The sequence below is a fragment of the Giraffa tippelskirchi genome, chromosome 4, assembly GCF_054371585.1.
Source record: "Giraffa tippelskirchi isolate mGirTip1 chromosome 4, T2T-mGirTip1v1.2.pri, whole genome shotgun sequence".
Lineage (NCBI taxonomy): Eukaryota > Metazoa > Chordata > Mammalia > Artiodactyla > Giraffidae > Giraffa > Giraffa tippelskirchi.
The window spans coordinates 32,393,516-32,421,394 of record NC_137278.1 but is presented as its reverse complement, the minus strand read 5'-3'; the positions used below and the strand labels follow the sequence as shown (position 1 = coordinate 32,421,394).

Genomic DNA, 27,879 nt, shown 5'->3' with positions numbered 1-27,879 from the left:
ACTCTGATACGAGCCAGATGTTGGAATTAGCTGATAAGTATCTTCAAACAGTTATTATAATCATGCCCAATGATGTAAAAGAAAACTGGCCCCTAATGAATGAAAAGATAGAAATTCTCAGTAGAAAAATAGAAACTGTAAGGATAAAATGGAAAATACAGAACTCAAAAATAAAATATCTGAAATAAAAATCCACCATTTGGGCTTAGCAGGAGAATCAAGATGAGAGGAAAGAGTCAGTAAACCTGAAGACTGGTCAATAGAATATAAGCTAATCTGAAGAACAGAGAGGAAAAATATGATGAGAAAAAAGAAACAGATCCTGAAGGACATGTAGGACAATGGGAAGACCTAAAAAATATCCAACTGATTGTCTCAGAAGGAGAGGAGAGAATAAACAGGGCGGAAAAGATATCTGAAGAAATAATGGCCCCATATGTCCTAAATTTGATATGAGACACAAATTTATAATGAACTTCAAGCAGGATAAGTACAAATGAAATCACATACTCAAATTTGGTTGGGTTAGTAGTCCATGCAATATTATTCCTCCTTCCTTACCCTAAATATTCCTGGGATTCCCCAGGGATTTCCAAGCTATCCACAGAATTCTAGTTCATGAGTTGTGATACTTCCTGTCAGGCCTTCCACCACAGAGCGCTTGCTGTGCTGTCTCTAGCCTCTTCTGTCTCCTGTTAGTACTCTTCTGGATGGGCCAGCTCTTCTGGGTGGAAAATGCTGACCCAGACTAGGTGCTCTTGCCTTACTTGTGCAAGTAACAGGAAGTTACCTGTGTAAAAGGCAACTGAGGAAGAGCAGCAGCATATTAGTTTTCCATTGCTGTGTAATAAGTTACCACAAACTTAATGGCCTTAGACGCTGCTGCTGCTGCTGCTGCTAAGTCGCTTCAGTTGTGTCTGACTCTGTGCGACCCCATAGACGGCAGCCCACTAGGCTCCGCCGTCCCAGGGATTCTCCAGGCTTTAGATAACATATACATATAATCTCACAATTTCTGTGGGTGAGGAGTCTAGGTGCAGCTTGGTTGGGTCCTCAACTTAGGGTTTCACGAGATTGCAATCAAGGTTTTGGCTGGGCTGCAATCTCACCTGAAGAATGATTGACAGGGGAGGAACGCACTTACAAGTTCACTCCAGTTGTTGGCAGAATTCATGGACATGACTGAGCGACAGAACAACAACAATAGAACTCAGAGCCCTGGCCTTTTGTTGGCTACCACCTGCATACTGCCCTCAGTTTCCAGAGGATGATCTATGCTCCTAGTCACATGGGCCTCCCAACATGGCCAGTTGCTTCTTCCAAGACAGCTAGGGAGTCTCTTGGGCCAGACTACTGGCAATATAACATATTATATTATAGATGTCTCATCTGTTGCCAAATCCTGGTGCTTAGATGTAAGTCCCCACACACACTAGATGGGTGTGTCGATTAGACAAAAGCATGAACACAAGAAGAACAGATCATGAGGGAAGGAAGGCACTAGAGTTTGTCCACCATAAGCAGTGTGGAATCCATGGCAGAAGTGAAGCAGGCTTCCCGAGGGCCTCAAATGCAGCTGGAAAGTGGTCAGGAAACCAGGTAGCGCCTTTCTCCTTTTCTCTCTGTGGCTGCCTAGTCTCTTATCTCTGCTTCTCTCTGTGCACCTTCTCCTTCTGCAGATCCAAGTTTTATGCCTCTGTGCCTATGGACAAAAGATGACTACCCGAGCCTTCACATGACCTATGGGCTTCACTCTGACTGATGGGCCACAGCATCTCTGTCTCTCATTTCCATTTTCTCAGGAGATGCTTATTGGCTCTGAGAAACCAGAGATCCAGCTGCCCTTGGGTTAGGTGACCAAGCTTGTCCAGTCATCCACAACCAAGAAGAAGCAGAGTCACATAAACAAACGTGGCTTCTGAGGCCAACCACTGGGAGTTGAGACACTGCTCAGAGATGGTAGTGTAGGCTGGGCCGATGTTTCAAAAGATACCTGTCTCAGCTCTCTTTCCATGGTTTCTAGAGCTAAACAAACAAAACCACCAAACCTTCAGGGAACTAGATGAGTAGCTACTCAAGACATGGGAGCTCAAATGTCTTCAGATCAAGAATGGGGGGAAGATCCTCCCTCCTGAGAGGTCAGGCAGGGTCCTCAGGTCACATCGAGAAACAGACACTCCAGGCCCCTACACTATCCTTGTATCTGCTCCCCTCTACCTGCCTCCAGGGCCCCTTCGAACAGTATCCTTCCTTTCTGAGCTCCAGTGCAAAAGCAAAAAGCACAGAGCCTTCATGCAAATCAGTGGTACAAATAGATGCCTAGGGACTCATAAACTCCAAGGCTTCATCAGCTAGACTCAGGCAAATTTGAATTCTCTTCGGGCTCAGAAGATTTGCTACCTTACAGAGCTGTCAGCAGGATTGAAGATAGGACGTGTGAATCTCTGAGCCTGGTGCCTGGCCCATGATGGCTGCTCTATAAATTGAGGTGGTAGTGGTAGGAATGAAGGAAGAGAAGGAGGACTAAAAAGAAGGGGAAGAAAAGGAGAAAGAAAAGAGAAGAGAGGATGATGATGTGATGGCCTCAGCAATCATCCTTAGCCAGTCTGAAGACCTAACTCCATGTTCTAACCACTCATTACACCAATTGTGGCCTAGATACCAGCAGCAGCAGCATTGCCAGAGAACTTGCTCGAAATGTAGAATCTCAGGCCTCAGTCTCCACTTACTGAATCAGAATCTACCTTTGAACAAGACTCCCAGATGATTCCTCTGCACCTAAAAGTTTCAGAAGCATGGCTCTAACCCACTGATTTTCCAATGCAGCCAATACTGGAATCGCTGTTTTTCAGTTGCTGAGTCGTGTCCGACTCTCTGTGACATCAGGGACTACAGCAAGGACAGCATTGAAATTGCCCAGGGAGTTTTCAAGACCTACGGTTGCTTGGGCCCTAGCTGCAGAGACTTGATGTGATGGTGTTGGGTATGCCCTGGTTGGTATGCTTTTTGAAAGCTCCCTGCATGATTCTAAAGTGCAGCAGGAAAAAAAAAGTGCTGAAGAGTTACTACTGCTCTGACCTACTGTATCAGTATCAGTTACTTGTAAGAGCATCCTTGTTTGAAAAAAAAGGAATCCTGGATTCAGGCAGTCCAGAGCTGAGGTAATGGCTCCAGGAGGCAACCAAGGGCCCTGGCTCCTTCAAGCCTCCTAATCTCCCATCTTTAATGGGACTGCTGTCCTCAGAGTCACAAGATGTATTCTGTGCCTACAGGTATCTCGTCATTCCAGGCAGGAAGAAAAAGAGATGGGAGAGGGGATAAGGACAAAATGGACATTGAAACACACAGATGACATCTACTCTTCTTTAACAAACTTTCTTGGAAGCTCCACCCAGCAACTTTGGCCATAACGTCATTGGACAGAGCTGTTACATGGTCACACATAGCCCCAGTGGGTACTGGAAGGCTGTGTATTTTAAGCTGGACATAAACATGAATTGCAATTCTGTTAGGAAGAAGGAAAGGGCGAATGGCTGTCGGTCAAGTCCAGTTGGCCAGCCACACCTGCCCAGGACATACCTCCTGGCCTCCAGTCTCTGCTCTGAGGGACCATCCCGGCCTCCACCTGATCCATCCTCTTCTCTCAGCGTCTCTGGGGAGACTGTCTATCTGTCAGAGACCAGCATCCCAGCTCTGCTTTTCTGCTCAGGTCAGCACGGCTCCCACCAGCCGTGAATTACACTCAGACAGGTGCCATAGCACCCGTGGCTGATCTTCCCAGACCTTCCCAGCATCTGATATGGGGATGCTAGTGGCTGGGAGCAGTGAGGGAGGCAACCTCAGTTCCTGTGGGAATAGTGGTGAAGGCCTGCTTTACCTCACTCACTCAAATGAGGTAATCTTATGAAAGTACCTTGTAAATTGTGAGGAGTAACATGACAGATCGGGATGATGATGGTCAGAGAGTTTGGGGGACACCTGAAGGCTGAGCCTACCAGCTCTCTCATCTCCCTCATTGCTGGGAAACAGCAAGAAGAACCCTCCTCTCTCCCCAAAGTGGCCAAGAACATAGGCCATGAGGCTTCTGAGGCCACATGGGCTGGCCGGTAGCCCAGAGCTCCCAGCCCGCAGACCTTTCCCAGGCTGTTCTGCCCTGGCACCCCCAAACGAGGGGAACTGTCCAGGACTACACTTTACTCCAGCAAATTATTCTGTTTTCACATGGCTTGGGATCAAAGCCATGTTGCTTTGCCGCAGTCTCTGCGTATGGGAGCTGGGCCAGCAGGACACCTGGAAATACTGCAGGGGGTGGGGGGAAGGGTCTCAGGAGAGGCTGCAGGGTTTCTCGCCAGCAGCACAAGGTCACTGCGGGGCCCCACTCCCTCCAGTCCTGATGCTGGCCCCTCCCAAGCCCCTCTGCCTCTCTCCCACTGGCTCTGATCCATTGCCCGTGGTGTGTCACGGCAGAGCCGTGTGGGGAGCTCTTAGATGAACATCATGGGCTTTAGCGTCCAGTCCCTGTGGCTGATTAACATTCAGCCAGGGGAGAGCCACCTGCCTAAGGAGTGAGGTGCTCAACTGGACCTTTATGTCTACCCCCTTCCTTAGGGAACAGAGACCAAGGTCTTGGCTCCACCCCCGAAGGGTCCCTGTGACACCAGCAAACTCATTCCTCCACTCTGGGCCCAAGTTAGCTCTAGCTGTCATTCTTCAATGTGGGATATTACACAGTTCCTAAGGTTTGCGTGTTTCATATTCAACGGTCATCACGAGATCTAGAATTGAACCTGCCTTCTGCTGCTGCAACTCTCCACCCTTAGGCCTGCCCAGGTCCCCCTGAGTCTCAGATTCTAGGCCCACCTGGCAGAGTTGGGCTCCTCGGGGCCTCCCAGAGGCTAGTGGGAGCCTGCAGGTCCTGGCCGGTGCCCTGGCCCCAGGACTCTCTTCTTCTGAGGCCCCGCCTCCTCTTGGCAGATTTTAATGAGAATGGCTTCATTGATGAGGAGGACTTGCAGAGGATCATCCTCCGGCTGCTCAACAGCGACGACATGTCAGAGGACCTGCTGACCGACCTCATCAGCCACGTGTGTGCCCAGGCCTGTGGGGTGGGGGGGGGTGGGGCCTGGCCATCACCCGAAGCCTCTTGATGGCAGGCAAATGAGGAGCTTTGGTGGATGCACACTTGCTAGAAACAACTACCCCCAATTTTCTGTCCTCCCTCCAGGATCACGACTCCCTTCCTGGGTCCCCAGAGCAGTAGCCCAAGCCCTCCACCCAAGGGGCCCTCCCACCAACACTGTAGCCACTGCAGGCAGGTGGGCCAACAGCAGCTCAGCCTCAGATGGGCACATCACAACGTCCCCTTCCCCACATTATAACAGCACCACACAATGCCCAGATGTCCTCAAGTGATGGTCCAAAGGACATGAAGACAGCCCTGGGCCCATCTTCACGAGAACTCTTTGGTCTGGATGGGAACTAGGAGCAAAGATAAAACCATGAGGGCTCCTGGCTGCCTCCCACCCTGACTGTGCAACTTGCAGTGCAGCGCCCCTGCCTGTGACTGGGTGACAGGAACGAGTTGGGATGTCACCCTGTCCATCACCCCCACATCCGTTCTCACTGCCAAGTTTGTGCTGGAGACACCAAGAGGACTCTTGCCCATGATGAGATCAGCCCACAAGGTCCCAGACAGCAGTGCACATAACTTCATCTCTCTGCACCTCTGTGTCCTTGTCTGGAGCAGGACGGGGGTGGGGGTGGGGACAGGGAGCGGAGCACCTGCCTCCAGGAGACCCTAGGGATGCTAAGCACTGAGCAGAGAGCCTGGCTTATGGCTCAGCATGTGGTCTCTGCCCCCCACCCCTGCATCTCCATCTCACTTTCTGATTCATTCTGGCTCCTTCTGCGCCCCTGTCCAGGTCCTGAATGAGTCGGATCTGGACAACGACAATATGCTGTCTTTCTCAGAATTTGAACATGCGATGGCCAAATCTCCAGACTTCATGAAGTAAGGTGTTCTGGAGTGGAGGGATGCCCAGCCTAGTGGGGGGGGGGCAGGAAGCTCCTTGACCCCAGTCTTCCTGGGGCAGCAGAGCCCCTCAGTCTTCCCATTGAGGTCATGAGTTTCCAGGGTACTTTGCAGATTCTTTCAGAATCAGCAATACTGGAACTTCTGAGAAATGAAGTAACCTGGAAAGAGACAGGGCGTGGGGTTTCAAAAGGCAAAGGGGAGACTGCGGTTCAGGCACTGCGAGCTACGCAGGTGGTCCAGACTTCAGGTGCTGCCCCTCTCCAGCCAATGCAAAGCCCGCTGGGCTGCAGGACTGACCTGGGGAGTCACCTTTGCCACTGTTAGTCCTGCTCCCCTCCCCCCACAACCTCCAGTGGCCACTAGGAGCTGGGGACTGGCCCAGAACCCGGGTGGGGGCAGGGCAGGCAGTGACTATGCCAGTGATGGAGCTCAGGGAAGAACTCAGGTGGAAAGTGGCCATAAAGGTCATATCCAGTCCAGACACTTCTGGACAATTGGCCCTCTCCATATTGGCCATGTTTAACAGTTTTATTTGGGTCCCTCCAGTTGTGGGAAGTATACCACCACTGAAGGCAGCCCATGTCATGAGGACCAGTCCAGTTAGGGCAGTCTTCTTGCTCTGAACTACATGTTTGCCTATGTCTGTTATTCCTGTACCCTATTCTGCCCTTGGACATCAGCCTAGGTGACAGCAAGGACAAATGCCCATTCAAAATGGTTTAGCCAATCAAAAATGAACAAAACCAGCTAGACCTCATGGAGCACCTGGTTGGGAGCCTGGAGTCTCTGCCTCTGTCCTCAGCAGCTCTGGACTTCACTTTGTGTACAACCAGCAGTCTCTGCTTTGCCAGATGTGAGACCAAATGTGGCCTTCCCACAGCGGTCAAGTTTATAGCTCTTTGGATCCCAATGACCCTCAGTGAATGTCCCTCAGCTCTAACTGAATTCCCAGAGAATCTGACTGGCCAGTCCAGGCAAGTGTCCGGCTTTCTTCCAATCACCTGGCTGGAGGAGATGGCCCTCCCTTCCAACATGGCTGCTCAGGGACTCTTTTAGAGAAAGATGGTCCACACTTGGACCACTCCACCTGATCCTCTTCTATAACAGCCCAGCATACAACTGAGGCTGGAATCCTGTCTGCCTTGAGTGTTTTCTTGGAATCGCTCCCTTTTCTTTCCACTGGCTCCAGCACCACAAGGTTGTGACACCCTTAGCATTCTGGAGCTGCTCAAAGGAGCTTTAAAGAAGGCTTTGGACACCATTCCATGTTCGATGCATGAGACAAATGCTCAGGGCAGGGGCAATGGGATGACCCAGAGGGATGGGATGGGGAGGGAGGTGGGTGGGGGGTCCAGGAGGGGGAACACATGTAAACCCATGGCTGATTCATGTCAATGTATGGCAAAAACTATTACAATATTGTTAAGTAATTAGCCCCCAACTAAAATAAATAAATTGATAAAAAAAAAAAAAAAAGAAGGCTTTGGAGTGGCTTGGATTGCTGCAAGCTGGCCATCGCTCAGACAAAGGGACACAAGAGGTGTGAACCCAGGAAGCAGAGGGAGCTTTACAACTTCAGGCTTGAGGTGGCTAATGGAATTCCTTCTTTCAGCTCCTTTCGGATCCATTTCTGGGGATGTTGACATGAACACAAATACTTGCTCTGGTGGCCTTGAAGGGGACCCCTGGAACTTGGAATTCAAACCTCTGCAGGCACTAGAGAACTCTGACTAGAAGAATGACTTTGTCCCCATCCCTCCCTCACTTCCAGAATATTGTTTATTCAATAAAGCAAAATTAAAGCCTTTCCTTTTTCCCATCAGTTCATCATATTTTGAACTGAACTGAACATCATATTTTGAGTGCAAGGTCATATAGAAGTAACTTTTTATTAAGGACTGCTCATTCCAGGGCTTAAGTTTGTCAGTGTCTGAGATGTGCCAAGAATGAGATGGCCAGTCTTTTTGAGGCCAACCCATGTCACAGCAGGGACCAAGCCAAACCAGATGAAATTCACCAGGAAAATATACATTCTTCCCTTACTTTCACAGGGCCTTCCTTCAGCCTCTCGCATCTCGGGTGCAGGCTGTATAGAGCTATGCGCTGAGCAGTCTTTCCAATTGGTGCCTGGCTTCCCAAGACATCTTGGCCCCACTTGACACCACTGCACCCTTGGGAAGTGACAGTATGTGACCAGCAATCAAGGTTTATTTGCCTTGCCACTCAGCCAAACTCTTGAATTAATGTGGCCACCACAGGGACTCTTTGGAGCCCAGTTGGTTTGGGACACAGGAGAAGCCCCTTAAGGGGTTCATAAAAGCTGTCAGATGCCTATCTGATGGGCTTTTTTCTTGTTTTTTCTTGTTTACACTCTCTTCGGGGAGGAGGTGTCTAAAGACTGGCTTACGGGGGAAGGGCTATGCTCACCTTCCCATGAACCTGAACCTGCTGTGGTAGCCTTGTCTTTTGGGGAAATAAGAACCCATTTCACTCATGCAGGGGAAAGAAGAGCCTTTTCTTAACAGAGTCCCTTGATCAGATCCAGGAGGTGCTGGGATGTTGGCATGCACCCAAGGCATGGGTACACACCTAGCCCAAGGTGCGAATCCTAGATCCTGTCTCCAAAGGAGCTGTCCTCTGCCTCTCGTGACCGCTCTTGCAGACAGGAGACCACCTAGGAGGTGGAGGTGAGAAGCAGCACCCTCCACAACCTGAGCCTCCCCAGCCATCTCAGAATGTGAACAGGAGCCCAGTGTCCAGTCTGGGCTAGGGGCTCCTGACACACAGTGATACCTTGAAGATTGACTTGGCCTCAGGTCCCTTCCCCTCCATCCACTTCTAGAAACAGTCCCGGGGTGATGCCAAAGCAGCCTGTCCCTGCCAGTCAGGGCAGGATGGAGAAAGTGGTTTCTTCCTTCAGACACCACAGGGCCCTCCGGGATCTGTGTCACCCCTGCCCCTCAGCCCCCACTTGGACCACAAGTGGAGAGTGTAGGGGGAATACCAGCACTTGGGAGTCCAAAAGGCCTGGGTTCAAATCCTGGCTGTGCCACTTCCCAGCTGCGTGAGTTTGGACAGCTCTCTCCACCTCTGAGCCCCAGGGTCTTTATCAGTGAAGCAGGGACAACACCCCCTCTCTCACAGGCTGTCATGTGAATGAAGGGATGCTGAACCAGGGCTCAAGTGGGATTTCCTTTGCATCTGACACCAGTGTGAGTGTTCCAGGACCACTACACCCTCATTCTCAGTCATGGCCTAATGGGACCCTTGCTTATCCCAGTGGGAGAAGATGGGAGGGCTCACTCTGCCTGAGTGCCTTGGGACCCCTGCAGTCCTCAGGGGAGAGGTGGGTGGGCCCAGCAGGGGGCTGACATTGCTTTTTCTTGGTGCTGACACCTGGGGTGAGCATCCCTCAGACCTGTGCTGTGTGACCCTCAAGTGCTGTCCAGCTGAGGCCAAGTGCTCCTGGGGCTCAGAAGAGAAGAGCATGGGATGGACATGGCTAAAGATTTTATTCCAGAAAGCCAACCTTGTCAGGGCCGCAGCTCTCAGGTGTCATGCTCTGAATTCAAAGTAGCAGTCCCGCCTCTGCCGCTCCTGTGGGGAGACCCTCTTCCCTGATGGGAATGTCTGGTAGGTCCTCAGGTTCTCAGGGGCCACTCTTAATAGATGCCACTTCTCCTTCGGGCTCAGAGGAGGCCTGGAGGGTGAGGGTGGAGCCAGTGTTATGCAGTGAGCCAGGCCACGAGGGTGAAAAAGGCCCATTTTCCAGCCCATGATGCTGGCCCTGCTGGCTGCTGGTCAGCTTAGCATCTGGTAAGTCACCCTGCTCTCGAGACCAGAAGGACTTGTGTTTGCACAGAAGCTCAGTGGTTAAGAGAAAGGACATGGGTGTCAGGAAGCTGGAATGGATTCCAACCCGGTTCCTGCTAGAAGTGTACACATGTAAGATGGACTGATGCTGGTACCTCCCTCCTAACTTTGCTTTGAGGAGTAAATGAAATAATGCGTGCAAAGCACTAATAGAATGCTGAACAAGGAGCAAACACTCAACACATGTTCTAAGAATATGCTGCAGCTACTGATGATGATGGTGATGGTTATTATGGTGATGGTAGTGGTGATGGTAATGGTGGTGAAGATGATGATAATGGTGATGGTGATGATGATGGTGGTGATAATGATGATAGAGATGATTATAATGGTGATGGTGGTTATGGTGGTGATGATGGTGGTAATGGTGATGGTGATAATAGTGATGAAGATGGTAGTGATAAATAGAGATGATGATGGTGGTGATAGTGATGATAAGGACAATGGCACTGAACCTCAGGGAAGGACAGGGACATTCCCCAGGCCACAGAGATGATCAAAGTAAAGACTGAGTGCAAGCAATGACCCTCTTGCTCCCAAACACCTCATTGGTGCTCTGTGTTAGACATGAAGCCATCAGCAGAAGCATGGGCTGTCAGGCAGTTGGAGAAGGAACAGAGCTAAGGCATCCTGGGGTCCTTCAGCTGTAGGAGATGTAGATACTGCCTGGTGAGGTCTCAAGAGGAGACTTGTCCCCAGGCGAGGCCCCACACTGTCTCCAGGGATGGACTGACTCAGAGCCACCCCAATGTGGTGAGATGGCCAATCTAGAATCTTAGCATTGGTGTTGGGAGATCTGGGTTCCCTCTAGTTCTACCTCCTACTAGACTTGCCATCTGAACAAGCCCCCAAAGCCATTACTGAGTCAGTTTCCCTATTTAGAAAATGAGTCCATCTGCCCCACAGAGAAGAATCTGTGCATGCTAAGCCGCTTCAGTCATGTCTGACTGTGTGCGACCCCATGGACTGTAGCCCACCAGGCCCCTCTGTCCATGGGATTCTCCAGGCAAGAATACTGGAGTGGGTTGCTATTTCCTCCTTCAAGGGATCTTCCCAACCCAGGGATCGAACTGGTGTCTCACGTCTCCTGCACTGGGAGGTGGGTTCTTTACCACTAGTGCCATCTGGGAAGAATCTATAGGTGATGTTAAATTGTATCTTCAAAAACCATTAAACTCTATGGAAAGGGTTGCTGCTTTATCAGTAACAACAATGGCAAGACTCGGGGCTCCTGAGGCAAGCAAAAGGTCAGCATGGAGTTGGAAACCCAAGATCTGTCCACTAACCTTCCGATGCCCCCTACTCCACAGGACACCTCGTGGCACAGACTTCAGACCTCCCTGCCTGGGCGTCAGGAGGGAGATCAAGGAAACCACGTGCCTGGGTTATCTCACAGGGCAGAGCTGGCCTTCCCTGGGAAAAGAAGCTCTCCCAATTAAAAACCGTGAGATACTTTCATATTTCTTAGATAGACTGTTGGGCTTTGAAAAATGTGGTCAAGTCCCTAGGAGTACATTTTCTTCTGAGTCTACAAGGGCTGGAGATACAGTCCCTGTTTTGTGTAGTACTCTGTAGGTCCACCGGAGGGCAGCAGCTCCTTGCTGCACGGAGTAGCTGCGCCCTCGTTTGGACCAGTGTAGCTCCAAGGCTGCCATTGCCGAGGAACGGTCCTGCAGATTCAGGCCAGCAAAGATGATGCGGTTTGCCTCCAAATTCCCAGTGCGTCTGACCAGGCAAATCATTTTCCTGATTCTGCCCATTCAGGTTCCTGGCTTCCCTTCCTGACGCTCACCCCTTAGCTCTGTTTAACTGTCACCCTGTGTGTTGCAGGAGTTAAAAGTCTTAACTCATTTCTCAGTCTGGGGGCCTGCAGGCCTGGCAAGAGCCGGCACCCTGTGGACAAGAGCTGGTGAATGCGCGGAGGAGGGGAGTGAAGGCACTCACAGGTCGGTGGGGATGGGGTACCGGTCCCATTCCCTCACGGGCAGCACGAAGTAGGGGACCCGGGGCACCAAGCCCGTCTTGTCTTGATAGTGCTTCCGATGCCACTGCGCCATCTACAGCCCAACCGAGGAAGAGAGAACCGGTCGTCAGCGCGCGGGAGTGACCGCGGGCACCTGCTCCCTGCCAGGCTGTTCCTGGGTAGGGGCTGGGGTCGTCTCCCCTCATGCCTCCAGAGAAGAGTCCCCAGCTGGGTGCCCTCCTGAGCCCCAGCTCCTTGTCTGGCTCCTGGCGATAATGATACACCCCATGCCAGCTGTGCTGGGCGAGTTAATGGGGCAGGGGACCAGCAGAGGTGAGGTATATGAGGCCCAGCTCAATAGGCGGCCCAGGTAAGCTGCGTGTGTGTGTGTGTCCGATTCTTTGTGACCCCATGGACTGTAGCTTGCCAGGCTCCTCTGTCCATGGGATTTTCCAGGCAAGCGTACTGGAGTGGGTGCCAGAGTGGAGTGTCTCCCTTTCCCTCCCTCCTGGACAGGCTGTGCTAATATGAGCCAAGACGGTGGTAAAGGCCTTCCCCGGGCCCCACAGCATGGTTCCACAGCTCCTCAGAGTCTGACCCCATCAACCTGGCCATCTGTCCCGGGGAAGCAGCCTTCTCACGCCGTTCTCCACCCTGGGGACCGGGAGGCATCTGGGTCCCTGAAATCAGGCTAGGAGGAATGTTTGCAAGGGAGCTGAGGGGCCATGAGGTTTCCAAGACCACAGCAGAGAGGAAGCCCTGGCCTTCCTGAGGTGGGCAAGCGTCTGTGAGCCTGTGGCCCTCTGGGACCAGTTCGGGGGGAGCAGGATAAGAACAAGGTGGGGGTATGGGCAGACCCCCCTCCATCTGCCTCTCTTCCCCCAAGGGCAGCAGGGTCTGAAGTCAACTTGGTGTGTGTGTGTGTCCTAAGTCGCTTCAGTCGTGTCCGACTCTGCAACCCTATGGACTGCAGCCTGCCAGGCTCCTCTGTCCATGGGCTTCTTCAGGCAAGAATACTGGAGTGGGTTGCCATGCCTTCCTCCAGAGGATCTTCCCCACCCAGGGATCGAACCTGCATCTCTTATGTCTCCTGCATTGGCAGGCGGGTTCTTTACCGCTAGCACCGCCTGGCTCGGGCTCATCCTCAAAGGGCCCGTGGAGCAGGAGTTGGTGTAGGTGGGCACTGGGATCTGGTGTACTGTGAAGAGCAGACTTGGGGCTGGAGCCTGGCTGGGGCTCTGCAGTCCTCAATGTATGAGATTCATACTGTGGGTGAAACTTAGGGCTTTTGCTCAGAAAGGAGGTAAGTGAGGGCCCAGGGGGAGAGGCGACAACTGGGGGGAGTGGGGGCGGGAACACCCCAAAGGCTCCCAGCTCTCACAGCAGCAGGGGAGCAGGGGATGAGCCACTGGAGCCTCCAGAGTGGGGAGGTCAGATCTGGGAGGGGGGAAGTCAGAGAAGCAGAGCACTGGGCCCCTCCACGCTCTCCAACCAAACTCACCAGGTTCCCTGCTGGCTCAGGGGCTCTGCAAAAGCTAACAGAGGCGCTCTGGAGGCTGAGAGTCTCCCCGGGCCACCAGCCGTCACTCCCTCCCTGTGGCAGGGGAGAGGGGGATGTGGGGCGAGTGGGGAGGGGGTGGCAAGGGCCCAGCCAGGACCACCCACCTGGTAGAAATGCGAGAGCTCGGCCCAGCGGCTGCTGTCCAGGTTGAAGCGGGTGTAGCTGGGGGTGTGCAGCCAGCGGTCCCGGGTGAGGGCACGGTCCCTCAGCACTTGGGTGGGGTTCGGGGAGAAGATAGTCGGGAAGTGGCTGCCTCTGCTGAAGGGAGTGGAGTTCCTCCCCAGGGCTGCATTGCGCTGGTCCTGGAAATACTTGAGGGTGGTGGTGCCGTAGGGGGAGCCGAAGGAGAAGGCCACGCCGGGAACATGGCCTTTGTACCTGAGAAAGCGCAGGGTGGGGGGGTGGAGGGCTCCAGGCCAGTTCCTTAAAGACTGGGGGCGAGGTCAGTGGGCCCCGCTGGTCACCTCCTGGTCTCGAGAGGCTTCCTAAGGTGCCCACCCAGCTCAGGCCTCGGGGGAAGGACACGTGAGAGGGATGCTGGGCCTCTACCTCCCCACAGAGATCTCTCCAGACCAGAGGCTCACAAGGGGGCCAGGACACCCGGGTCCAGTCCTGACCCCCTCAGCGAGGCTGTAGGCAAATTGCTCTCCCTTGATGGGCCTCCATTGATGGAGGGGTTGACCTGAAGTTGCGGAGGCCGCCTGCACCTCTGAAAAGATAGCGCTAAGTCGTGTCCGACTCTTGCGATCCCATGGACTGTAGCCCACCAGGCTCCTCTGTCCATGGGATTCTCCAGACAAGAATACAGAATGGGTTGCCATTTCCTTCCCCATGGTTCCAAGGTTATCGCTGAAGGGGCAGGGGTCAGGGTGGCTGGGGTTCCAGCCCTCCAGCCTTCCTCCCAGCACCTCAGCCTCACACAGCACCATCCACTCATCCTGGAGAGCTTGCCCGGCTTCTGGAACTCCATCACCCTCTGTGACCAAGGGGGCCGGTGGAAGGGACAGGAGGGGGCAAGCAGAGCCCCTCTGAGACACAGCAGAGCAGACCCAGCAAGCTCAAGAGCCCTGGTTAAGCGAGACTCACACAGACAGAGAGCACGAAGACTTGTTTGGGGAAAGGGTGAGGAGAGTCATTGACATCAGAGAACATGAGAATTAGATTTCGGGCAACAATACCAAGAGGTCAAAGCCTCTTCTCCATCAGCACAGTTCCCCCAAGACCCCCATCCCCTGCCCTCACCCTCAGAAACCTGGCCCTGTCCCCCTCCCACCTGGTTCTGCTGTTAGAGTCGCTCTCGCAGAGCCGCTGATGGCCTTTCTGCAGCACTGGACTCTGTGGGCCACTCTCTTCTTGAAACATCACTCATGGTTTTTATTACACTGCTCTCTTGTTTGCTGTTGGTTCTCATCAACCTCTCTGTCCTCATCATGTCCCTCCTCTGTCCACTTCCTCTGGGGTCTTCCTGGGCACCCCCCAAGTCCTCCTGGCAATGGACCCCAGGCCCTGGCCTTAACCCTCACGGGTATGTGGAGGACCCCCAGTCTACATCTCCAGCCCAGAAGCTCCCCCCAGGCTTGAGACTCCTCTGTACTCCGCATCTCCCTGGGATGTCCCCCAAACCTCACCTCCCACCTCCATCTTCCCCAACACGCTAGTCCCACCTCGGTGAAGAGTACCCTGCAGATGTCCAAGACAGAACAAGCATCCGTCTCCCCCAGCTTCATCCCTCACATCCAATCAGCTGCTGAGCGCTGCAGCTCCAATACCCCCACCTGAGCTCAGGCTACCTCACCTTTCACCTGGACTTCAGCAGGAGCAGTCTTCTTTCTCTCCTAACTGCTCTCATACCTCCAGTCCATTTCCCGCACTTCAGCCAGACTGAGCTTTCGGAAGTCAAATCTTTAGCGTGGCATTCCAGGCCATCAGTGACCTGACCCTTGGCTTCCTCTCCCTCTCATCAGCTACCCTACACCCTAGTTGTAGAGAGCATTGCAGTTCCGACGTGGAACTACTCTCCCCACTCCCTTTCCCCCTTTTCCCTTCACTCTTCCCACCGCCAGGGTCTTGCCCTGTGCCTCCTGCCATCAGGAATGACAAACCTGCTCGTCATCCCTCCACACCCTGCTCTTTGCCTCCAGTACTGAAAGGTCCTTTAAGTCTTGTTCAAATGTCAGTTCTTTGAAGAAGCCTTTTCCTTGTCACCTCTTCCAGGTGGGTCTAGGTGGTCTAGGCAGGTCCTGCTCCCTGTTTCCTCTGTGACCTAAACCCCTCTTACCCTGTCCTGCTGTTGTCCGCTTACTTCTCATCTTCCTGCTAGACTGGGAGCTTCTCGAGAGTGGAGTCTGATCCCATCTTACTCATGTTTGATCCCCAGTTTTCAGAACCAGGTCAGGCACATGATCTGGGCAGGAAATGTCTATTGAACAAACAAGGTGAGTGGCTGACACACTGACAGAACCAGTGATGTTGGACGTACAGACACCGAGGGCCGGTGGCCACGCTCCAGGGCCCTCTGGCGCATTTCCTGGGATCATTTCACTGCGATGCTCCAAGTCTTACTTCCTCTCAGTTGAGCTCCCTCCCCACAATGAAAACATTCACAGGGAAGCCCTGGAAGCATGGGGAGGCTGCCAGGCCACTGCTACATTGAGGGCTTCTCCATTTCAGAAGCTCATCCTGCACTGGAGGCCAAAGCACAGTGAGATCTTTGAAGTCGTGCTTCAGTATGACCTCTGAGAGCTGCCCTGGGCCTCAGTCTCCTCACCAGGAGGATGGGTGTTGGCCTAGAGTTAGACAGAAATGCATGATTTCATCTTTGGGTGAATGGTGAGAAAGTTAAGCATAGTGATTACTGACACACCTTCCGATTGGCTTTCCACTGTAGGCATTATAGGAGTCCTTCCTATAATCACCTCTGGTCCTATCCATCCTCCGTGGCTCTACCTTCCTGGGGTCCCGCAGCATCTGAGGATGTCCAGATGCTGGGAGCAATGGAGCTGCAGAACTGGCAGCGGAGGGAAGACACCCTCCCTGGACTTGGGCCTTTCTCCAGCCTTGTCTCTCTTGTCCCTTGGTTTCTCTCTGCCCTGGGGTCCTAACCCTCTCCCTCCTGCTGCAGTGCCCTTCCTGCTGGCCCCACCTGAGTTCCCTGCTGGTGGCCATGTTTCCGGCCCTTGGAAGATGGTGGGGTTTATGAGTGCTTGTGAGCCTGTGGGGTCACCTTGGCCACTTCCAGAATGGAGTCCTCCTCTTGGCCCATGGCCTTCCCCCTCCTGCTTCACCAAGGCCTCCTTATTCCAATCCATCCCTCCCCGTCTCTCTCAGCCTCTGTCCATCCTCCCAGTCACCTGAGATCTCTCCTTCTTCCTGAGCGTCTTCCCTTCTGCCTACAAACATGCAAAGCTTTGCCTAGATTGCAAAATCCCACACTTGGCTTTGCTGCTCTCTAGAGCCCTTACTCTTCCTTAATTTCCAAATTTCTCCTGGGAATCCTCTGTACTTTCTGCCTCATTTCTTCTACTCTCATGCTTTTCTTGACCTCCCTCAGTCTGACTTCTGACCCATCACTCACATATGAGCTTATACTTCTTCATTAAGGTCATAGAAGATCATCCGCTGGGAAGATGCATGACCTGAGATACAGAGTCTCTGAGAGTTCTTTGTTTTGTGTATGAAATATAATAAAAATATCAGTTCAATCATCAAGAAGCCAAACACAAGCAGTGGGGAGATGCTGTAGAGGGAACTCTTCCATGTTAGAAGTGGAGGGGTATCTCCCTAGTGGGTGAAGCCCACTCTCCTTCCCTACTTTGCTTGGAAGCAAGGAAGTCCACCCTGCTCCTCCATGCCCTGTTTTGGGGGATCCACTCTGCCCTTGGGGAGGAAAGCCTGCCCCAGCCCTGCCATCTCATTTGAGGGTTCAATGTCAGCCCCATTCCCTAATGCCAGCTTCCCTCTCTTATCTTCTTTCCCAAGTGGTTCAGAATGCAGCAGATGAAAGAGGTGCTATCACCCACCAGTTGTTGCCAAACCCCAACACAGAGAAAATAAAGCAACAGAATGAAAATGAACAGAACACCCATCTACAGCGTTCTGCAGAGAAGAGAGCAAGACCCAAGAATATGGAATTGGCCAGCCCTCCAGGTGGAAAGACAGCTGCATGAAAGAACTCTCGAAATAAAGCACCCAATGCTCTTCCTACGACAGTGTTCGGTGGTGAAATCCTGCCAATCAGCGATGATTCAAAAGAAAAAAAATACTCAGGAATGTAGAACCTCTGTTAGAATGACTAGTGGTTACTTCGCATCTATTTAAGTGCAGAACTAGGAATAGCTACTAGGTGAAGGCTGGTTCCAGAAAAGAATGTAAATGTTATAAAACCTGTCAAAGGAAAAAATAATTTAAGTAAGAAAAATTGAGGGGTGGGTGGAAGGGAGATGGGAGTGAACTTAGGATTTTTAAGGCACAGTCAACCCATGGCATCTAAAATTGAAACACATTCATAAAAATAACATAATTACTCTAACCCCGAAATGCGTTTTATTCTCTCTCCCTCTCCCGTTCTCTGTTAGAGGGAACTTTCAGAAACAAATATCTCTTGTGATGAATTAGCATTTATCTAAAGTCTGTTCTTCCATTTTACTTCAGTATCTTTCTCTTCAGTTGAGTTTGAGCTAGATTACATTTCATGCTTTTCGTTTTAAAATAGTAAATATGGTACGATCATCTTTTTATAAAATTGCTGTCTATCTTTCTATCCATTTGTCCACACACCCATCCATTTAGCCTTTTTTATGAATATATACATAAAAAGAAACCTAAAATAAAGGTCAGATTAATCCTAGGTGTTTGGGATTGGAGTGATTTGTTGAGTTCTTTACTTGCACAGATAATATTTTTTAAGTGAGTCAGATGGCATTAAGAGTTACTCATGCAGCTCAATATCAAAACAACAAGCAACCCAATCAAAAAATGAGGAGACCTAAATGGCCATTTCTCCAAAGAAGACAAATGGGTGGCCAAGAAACACATGAAAAGATGTTTAACATCACTATCAGAGAAGTGCAAAGCACAATGAGGTACCACCTCACACAGTCAGAATTGATGGCCATTCTGAAATCTACAGACAACAAATGCTTAGAGGATGTGGAGAAAAGGGAACCCTCTTACCCTGTTGGTGGCAATGTAAATTGATACAGCCACTATGAAGAATGGTATGGAGGTTCCTTAAAAAACTAAAAATGGAACTACGATATGACCCAGCAATTCCACTACTGGGCATATACCTTGAGAAAGCCTAATGCAAAAATACACATGCACCCCAGTGTCCATTGCAGTACTATTTATAACAGCCAGGATGTGGAAGCAACGTAGATGATGACTTGATGATGAATGGATAAAGAAGATGTGGTACATATATACAATGGCATACTACTCAGTCATAGAAAGGAATGAAATTGGGTCACTTTGTAGAGATGTGGATGGACTTAGAGTCTGTTGTACAGAGTGAAGTCAGGACAAGAAAAACAAATATATATTAACACATACATGTGGAATCTAATAAAAAGTGGTATAGATGAACCTGTTTGCAGGGCAGGAATAGAGATGCAGATGTAGAGAATAGACTTGTGAACATGGGGAGGGGAGAAGGGATGGGTGGGATGAATTGGGAGATTGAGACTGACATACAAACGTGTGTAAAATAGACAGCTAGTGGGAAGCTGCTGTATAGCGCAGGGAGCTCAGTTCAGTGATCTGTGATGACCTAGATGGGAGGGATGGGGGGTGGGCTGGGAGGTTGGTTCAAGAGGGAGGGGATATATGTATACTTATAGCTGATTCACTTTGTTGTACAGCAGAAACTAACACATTATAAAGTAATTATACTCCAATTTAAAAAAGTTACTGTATCAGGAACCCACTGTGTGCTGGTGAGATGCTGGGTGTCAACAATGCAAAACCTGCATCACTCAGCCCTCCTTCCTTGCTCCTACCCCTCACTCAGTGTTTATTGAGTCCTGGGGCGTATGTGTGTGCATAGGGGCAGTGTTGGTGGTCAAGGATCCAATGCTATTAAACACGAGGAGGGAAGGCCCATTCCCTTGGTGGGGGAGTTGTTTGGGAGGAGAGCTGGTGGAGCTCCATGAAGGGGTCTTCATCGGGGGGGTGGTTTGAGGAGAATCTCAGTGTAGGGGAGGACAGACCCTAGTCTGCCACTCTTCCCCTGCTCATCTAGTAGGCGCTGGTGTTGCCCCAGAGTCCTTTTCTCTCTTCAGGGACCCACTCCCTCTGGGAGAGCTCATTCACATTAGACGTCCAACACCCAGGACACCCAGATCTATGTCTCCAGCTCCTATCTTGCTTCTGGCAAGAGATCCACACATCCAGCTGTCCACCGAGGGCTTGCCCAGGGCATCAGACTCAGCATGACAAAAACCAGCCTGCTGCTCCTCCTGGCTATCCTTGCCCTGGTTAACACCACCTCCATCTACAGAATCCCCCAGAATCCAGGCCTCCCCCTACTAACTGCCACATCAGGCCTCTCTGCCAGTCCTGCTTCTGCCCCCTCCTTAGGGATTTCCCATGGCCCTCCTCCCTCCCAGGGCTACCAGCCCTCCTCTTTGCTTAACTGGGCAGCCTCAGATCTCATAGCAAGTCCCCTAGACCAGTGGTCCCCAAACTTTCTGGCATCAAGTACTAGTTTCATGGAAGACAATTTTTCCACAAACAGTTAGGAGGGGGCTCGGACTGATTCAAGCACATTTCATTTACTGTGCACTTTATTTCTATTATTATTATATCACCTCCACCTCAGATAATCAAGCATTAGATCCTGGAGGTTGGGGACCCCTGCCATAGACCAAAGCCCAACCCTGCAGCCTGTCACCCACACTGATGACAGAGCGATCCTTCATCATCAGATCCCCATGGTGCACATCTCTTCTCACTTTCCCAGAGGTGCCCTATGCCCTGGACATGTCACTTACATCCCTGGGGATCCGCATGCTCTCCAAGCCTTCACACACATTTCTCCACCTGGAAGGCTGCATCCTTGCCCAACCAGGGGGGGATCTCACCCTCACTCACAGAACCAGGCTCCCTGTTGCCTTCCCTGACCACCCACCTACCCAGCATCTCTGCCCCACAGTAGGATTATGACCCTTCATCCACCTGGAAATCCACATTAGCTCATCTCGTCTGCTAATGTGAGTTCTCCTTTACCCCCAAAACGTACAGTGCCCCTGACCCATGACGAGTGCTCAATAAATGTTCGCTGTGAGAGGCACAAGTCCAGAAGCCGGGGGGAACCGTGTCCTGGAACATCGGGCTCCCATATGCCAAGGGCACACAGGCACAGAGCATCCCGCCCCCAGGGGCGGGTGTGCATCTCAAAGAAAGGAGCTTTAGAAAAGTGATGTGTCTTCGTGATTCTTCTCTCTGCCACACTCCTCCTCTGCTCCCTGCTCTCCCACCTTCCCTGAATGCCAAGATATTTGCATCCCAATAGAAGAGAAGCCCTCTCCTCCGCAGAACCTCCTAAGGTTCTGCCTGGATTCTGGATTTGATTCAGCTCCTGCTGCTCTGGGTAGGGTGTATGAGGTGTGCCCGTGCACGTGTGTGTGTGTGTGTGTGTGTGTGCACACACATGTGCAGGCACATGCACACAGTCATATTTATTTAGCTCTCAGCAGGCACACTTTGACAAAGTCTATGTGCCTGTTCTCTTGCATTTGTGAGCCATGAGCATGATCGCTCAGTTCCATGGTAGAGCCCCATTTCTGTGGAGTGTATGGTGAGCCAAGGTGGAAAGAACAGAAGGGAATGGTGTGTTTCACAACTGAGCATCAGATGGTCTCTACAGCACCATCACACCTCCTCCTCCTCCTCCATCCCTGCCCCTCACCCGCCTGCACACCGCACAAGCTTGGAGATGGTGCTCAGCCTGGTCCACGGCAAAGGTCCACTGTGGTTACTATGTGCATAGGGAGCCATCCCTTCCTCCCTCTTAATAGCACTGCTTGGCCCCACAGCTAACATTCAAATTAATTACCATGCACCATCGGGGATCTCATGAGCAGCTTATTAACTAATTAACTTGTTACTGTTCAGTGTGTCCTCATTCCATGAGCGCCCTCTTCCCCACACACTTCCTGCTGAGTATGGCTTTGATCAGATCCCTCCCCTGGGCAACAACCTTCAAAGTTCCCCATCACCTGGGAAATGAAAAACAAACTGGGCCAGGTACACAAGGCCTTGCTTGACATGGGCCCTGTGAGAGGTCTTTCCAGTCCAATCATCCACTTCCTTGTCCCAATGTGAGCAAGCAAGACCCTATAGGGCTTTCCTAGGACACAACCCCCCACCCCCAACCATGTCCTCTGCCTGTTCTTGTCTGTAGAAAAACTGTAGCTTCCTAGGCCTTCCCTGAATTAAAAAGAAGAAATTTCATCAGAGACGTGAGAAAATGCAGAAAGAAAGGGAAACGGTCAAGCAAGACAAAAATAGTACTAGTTCGGCCATTAAACAAAGTCAAGCACCTCTCGTTCCTCCTCAAGGACTATAGATAATATTCTAAGCCATGTCCTATGAGCCATGGTGCAGATACTGAAACACCCACCAGGTGGAAGAAGTTAGTTGCATGCTGCCCACAAGTGTGTAGACCCCAGACTGGTTGGAACCAGAAGGTTGATGACGCTGACTCCTGATTACCTCACCACCAACCAATCAGAAGGATGCCCACAAGCTAATCAGGCACCCCACAACCCTCCTCTCTCACCCTATCCTTAAAAGCCTTTCCCTGAAAACGGTGAGTTGGGGGCTTTTGGGCATCAGCTACCTGGACTCCTTGCTTGGTGCCCTGCAATAAACTTGGCACTTCCCTTCACCACAACCCAGGTCAGTAGATTACCTTTACTGGGCACAGGCGAGCAGACATAAGTTAGGTTCAGTAACAGCTTTGCCACTCCAGGCAAATAGGCCATTTTTTGCTTTCAAAGCATATCCTGCTGGTACCTCCAGTTCACGCCTTTCCCCAGGGCATCCCCTGCATCCAGAAGATGCTTCCTCCTCTCTCCAGATTCTGATCTTATCCATTCTTCAAGGTACTTTCATATATCCCCCTTCCCATCAAGCCTCTTCTGACCTACCCATAGGCCATGCCCATCCTCACCATTGAACTGTCTCTGTTCTTCGTGCCTCTCTTAAGTCTCAGCCCATGTTCTGCTGGGTTGTAAACATCTGTGCCCTGGTAAATTCTTCCTTTCTGAATTGCAAACTCCACAGGGAGAGAGGGCTGCACTACTTATACTTGCGTCCCTATATTCCTGGTACTCAGTCGGTGCTCTGGAAATATTTGCTGAAATGATTGCCAGCTACCAGAGGCTCAAAGAAAGACTTTGATAGGGTCACAACTTCTGCGGCTGAGGCAGTCCATATCTCTGCACACTTGGCGCCGCCAGGATCCCCACGACCCAAGCAGCTGTGCTACATTCACACTCAACCCTCACTGGGGTAGAGCTGCCACAGGCAAAAAAAAGCCTTGCATCTATGTACGCAGTGTTGCTTCGGTCATATTCAACTCTTTGTGACCCTGTAAACTGTGGCCTGCCAAGCTTCTCTGTCAGTGGGCTTCTCCAGGCAAGAATACTGGCATGGGTTGCCATATCCTTCTAGAGCACTGTATTTCCTGCTGCCCTAGCCGCCAATTCCCCTGTGTAAGCCGCCTGAGCCCCTGCAATCCAAGTAGCTGCACCATCTCCACATCTGGCCCTCACTGGGGCAGACCCAGGTCCTCCAGGGCAGCCTTAGGAGCAAACCCCAGTGGACGACCCACATGCAGAGGTGGAAATAAAACCATAATTGAAACCTAGGGGCAGTGTGGCTAAGGAAGAAGACCCAAAACCTTCCCACCAGCTCTACAAGCTGCAGATTAAATCCACATGATCAACTAGGCAGACTCTGTATCTATGGAATATATAAAAGGACATTGAGAGCTCCTACAAAAGAAAACACACTAGTTCTGATAGCTGTGGACATTAGAGGCAAGAACACACAGGAGCAGGACCAGATTAGAGTCTGAGCTTCCTTGACAGCAGGTCCAGGGACCAGCACAGTGTTGGAGGGCATCCTAGTGAGGTAAGGTGAACTGTGACTGAGAGGGAAAGGATGCTGACAGCAGAGACTCAAGAAAAACATTTATTATTCTTATGTTTTGACTTGTTCTGTAGTTTATTTTGGAATTTTTCTTTTTTTTCCTTTTTCCCCCCTTTTATGTAGTTGTCAATTTTATTAGCACTATGAAATCTAATAAGCTTTTGAGCTTCTTTTTTCAATCACACTTTTTATTGCTGTTATAAACTTCTGCCTCTATGTTGGCATTTTGGAGTTCTGTGGAGTTTTTCTTTTTTTAATTTTTTAAACCTATCAATGTTTTTCTACATTTATTCCTTTGTTTGCTTTTCCTATGTTTCTTTTCCCCTTGCAGTTAATCTTTAATATTTGCTGAATTGAACTGACAAATGGGAGCGCATTTCTAAGGCCTGATGACTCTTCTGGAGAGAGGGAGAGTTCCTGTTACAAAGCCTGGGTCTCCAGGGGCCCCCATCTCCTGTTCTTAGAAAGGCTCTCCACTTCTTCAGGGTTGTATGAGTGGCATCAGGTACCTATCGGGGCACATGGACCTCCTACATCCTCCTGGGCAGATGGCCTGTGTTTTGTGCCCAGGGATGTGTTTGGACTGGGAGCTGGGTAAGGTGTGGGGGGAGGCAGAGAGAGCCTGGATCTCCCCAAGAAGCAGGAAGCACAGAGTCTCATTGAGTTCAGTGTTCTCCCTTGAAAAGCCTTACAACCTGGGACTCTGACCCAAGAGCTCTCTGCTCACTATAAGGATGGAACAGAGGTCAAACAGTGGCACAATATCTGTGTGCTGATAGTGTGTTGTCCACAGCAACAAGGGACCAGATGGAGCACCCTAGTCTGAAGACCAGCATCCTATTCCCTCAGTACCTAGAATCAGGCCTTGAACACTGTAGGAATCTAACTGATGATACTTGCTAACAGCTGCGGACAGCAGGGTGTGACATCACAGAGACCTGGCTGGTGAACTTGATGAATGACCTTGGGCAATTTCTCATCTGTATTGTTGTGAAGATTTAACCAGCTCAATGCCTGGCACATAGTAGATGCTTATACATGGGAGTTCACAGTGCTGCTACAGGGCATCAGTGACCTGGTGGCAGCCCAGCTGTTTCATCACCAGCCTGAGGCTCAAGCACGTCCCTCCCGCCCAAACCTCAGTGACCATGTCTGTAATGGGAGGTGGGGAGGCTGGACTACCTGATTTCCAAGGTCCTTAATGCTTGTCAATATTCTATGCTTCTATGAATAAAACTGGTAAGGGGGATGATTTGAGTGTCAGAAGACACTGGTTGCTCTTAAAATCCTGTGATTAATCTTTGAAAAGGCATACAAAAATAATAATTACACAGTGTTGTGAGAAATCTTGGATTCTTTCATTATGTTAACAAAATCGCCAATGAGGTAGCATTCAGACACATAAGACAACTCAATCCACTCCTTGTTGATAAGAATCTTTAGGGCGAGCACATCCCTCCCAGAAAGATCCAGCTGAGAATGTAGCACATATAGGCTCAGCTGCTCATGCTTGGAGACTTATTTATGATTCACTTGTTATCACAATTTCTAGATCAGTCACAGGACAGGGCACTCAAGGGAACTGTAAACAAGTGGTGTGGATGGAGAAGCATCCTAGGATCACTTCTGAAACATGCAGCTTTTCTCCCTGCAATCCCAGACAGACTAGGGGAACTCTGAGGGAAGGTTAGGTTCCAAGGGAGACCGTGGTGGGCTTAAGAAAAAAAAAAAATCAATGTATAAAATCAAATTTCATGCTAAACACCCAGAATATGCTGTAAACACCACTATCCAAGGCTGCAAAGATGGTTTTGAACTAAACCTTATGTATTCACACCAGACTGAAACCCATCCAGGGCAAACTCCCTCCCCTCATTTGTTTCTCTTAACCCAACACCTGGCCCATCCCAAGCACTCAACATGTCTTTATCAAGGGAATGCCCAAATGATTGAAAGAATTAATGAAAAATCCTTATTCACCTTTTCTAAGACACCAGGCTAGACTTCAGAAAACAACTGTGACCTGATAAATCATCTTTGCCAGATGGGAACCAAAGCAGCTTTTGAGTTCCCCAAGAGCCAGGAAAGGCTCTGTCCACAAAGGGGCTGGCTTAATTTAAAGCTACAGCGCCTGCCCCTAGTCACTGCACCACCTGTGTGTGCAGAAATGACTTTAACATCACAGCTCCTCCATGTCCTGCTTATTCTGCTTCAAGACAATCCAAAAGTCATATAAAATATACAGTGGGACCTCTTCTTGATTTTGTGGTCTATTTAGTTTGCAGAGGAAAGCCTGTGTTTTTTCACCCACACGGAGTTGGTGACTGCAAAACTCTCAAGACATTAATTTCATTCATCCATTCAGGGCAGACACAGCGCAGGTGGATTCTCAGAACCCAGCCCCATCCTCAAGGCTCATGTCGACTGGTAGGAGAGAAAAGACCGTCTCACACCTTGGAAGAGAAGGTCGGAAGTGGAAATCTCACTCTGAAAGAGAGGACCAAACAATGGAAGGGAATAGTCAGACTTGCACCTTAGAGGTGTGGAGTGTGAAAATATCCAGAGCAAGGAAAGGTAGGTTCGGCCCTGCATCCAACAATGCTAAAGGCCGGGAAGATTTCAAAGGCAGCATTCTTCGAGGATTAAGTGAGATCAGGGGGAGAACCCACGACGCGTCCGGATTCTTTCATCTCGGCTTCCGGGTGCGCACCCGCAGGCATCCCGGATGCCCGCACTGTGCTGAGGGCCAAAGAGCTCACTTCCTTTCCCAGGACACCTCATCCTCTTGTTTCTGCCCAGCGTCTCCAAACACCAGCCCCACACGCTGTCTTCCCCTCCTCTCCCTGATCCGGACCCCATCCACTGTTATCGCGGGCAGGCGGGCATAGCGCCCGCTAGGTACGAACTTCCCACTAAAGGGGAACTGGAGAGCCACTGCCGCACCCAGACACTGTACGGTCTGAGAGTGCAAGCCCCTGGGGAGACCACCCCGCCAAGTGAAAACTTGGCCCAACCCTGTTCCTTCAACTTCAAACTCCGCGGGGGCGGAGTTTCGAGACGGGAGGAGGGTCTTGTGGAGGGAGGAGAGGAGAGACTGCCCCCAGGGGCTCGGACTCCCACCCCCGCACCTCAGGTTCACGCGGGGCTGACGCGCAGCTGTCTTACCCGGGCATGAGGCCGGGGGGCACGTAGGCGGCATTGAACTCTGTCAGGAGGGTGCCCGCGCTGCGAGAGGCCATGATGGGGGCGGCGAGCGCGCAGCGAGCCCGGGCGCTCAGGCCCCACGGTCAACAGCACGGGTCACCCGGCAACCGTGCGCCTAGCAACGCCAGTGTGGGGCGTGCGTGTCCGGGGGCCCCCCATCCCTCTCGCCGTCCCCTTCTTGGAGTAGCCGGCGGGACGCGCCCACAAGATGTCCTCCTATCTCTACGTGCTCTCTTGTGTGACCCCCGCAAATCGTCGCTCCCACCCAAGCCTCCGTTTTCTCATCCTTGAATGGGTGCATCTTGCGGCTTCACTGCCGCCCCAGAGGCGTGATGCTCCGATGCCAGTGCCGGACGCAGGTGGAAATGGCACACAAACCAGCAGCCGCAGCGCTGCTCAGCCCAGCGCTCCAGTGGCCACAGGGACCCCAAGAGCCGTCGCATCCCAAGGTTGCTGGCTGCGCCTCAGTTTTATGGGGCCTCCCAGAGGGGGCTTCAGGCGTGTGTTCCGCTTGACATGTTTGCCCAGGACTCATGTGTGTGCGTGTGCGCGCGCGCGCGCGCGCGCGCGCACACACACACACACACACACACACACACACACACGAGCGTCGGAGAGGGGGACATTTTTCTCCTTAATCTCTTCTTTCTCCCTGGGAACCTCCTTCTCCTCCTCTCTTTCCTTCAAACTACCCCACAAGCCTGGTTTATAGGGGCAAAGCCAGTCGTGAAAAGGTCTACAGTGTGATTCGTATCTGCCCCATCTCTGCAGTTCAGTCCCTCCTGTGAATCCAGGGTTGGGCCTTGCCCCAGAGCGCAAAGCTTCAGAAGGCTGGGGTGAGGTTTCTCTGTCATAGTATCCCCCCCACCCCCGTGACTTTGGTGCCCCCACATCTGGATTTATCCAGTGACCCTCACATAGCCCTGGGCCACATGTAGGGCAAGGCAGGGGGCCTTAGGTCTTTAGTTGGGGTGGTGGGGGGTGCTGAGTGTGATGACAGACAGCCTCGAAGGCGCCAGGCTCTTTGCATCTCGCCCCCAATCTGCTCCCCAGCTCTTCCTGCAGCAGGCCCGGAGTCAACAGAGAGTC

The 27,879-nt window shown here is 51.4% G+C and overlaps 2 protein-coding genes across 2 annotated transcripts in view; one reads left to right on the top strand and one right to left on the bottom strand.

Annotated features, from left to right (window-relative positions):
- Positions 1–7,841, top strand: part of CIB4 (calcium and integrin binding family member 4) — a 51,946-nt gene extending 44,105 nt beyond the window's left edge. The window contains exons 5-7 of the mRNA XM_081592816.1: positions 4,975–5,084; positions 5,922–6,010; positions 7,647–7,841. Of these exons, the coding sequence (XP_081448942.1) occupies positions 4,975–5,084; positions 5,922–6,010; positions 7,647–7,677 (230 nt within the window). The 3' untranslated portion in view covers positions 7,678–7,841. The remainder of the gene's footprint in view (positions 1–4,974; positions 5,085–5,921; positions 6,011–7,646) is intronic.
- Positions 7,842–9,527: 1,686 nt separating this feature from the next.
- CIMIP2C (ciliary microtubule inner protein 2C) lies at positions 9,528–26,862 on the bottom strand. The gene is made up of 4 exons (XM_081592815.1): positions 26,752–26,862; positions 13,536–13,809; positions 11,852–11,964; positions 9,528–9,734 (listed from the first exon to the last, which is right to left on the bottom strand). The coding sequence occupies exons 1-4, from the start codon at positions 26,823–26,825 to the stop codon at positions 9,590–9,592; spliced, it is 606 nt and encodes a 201-aa protein (XP_081448941.1). The 5' UTR covers positions 26,826–26,862; the 3' UTR covers positions 9,528–9,589.
- Positions 26,863–27,879: the final 1,017 nt, after the last annotated feature.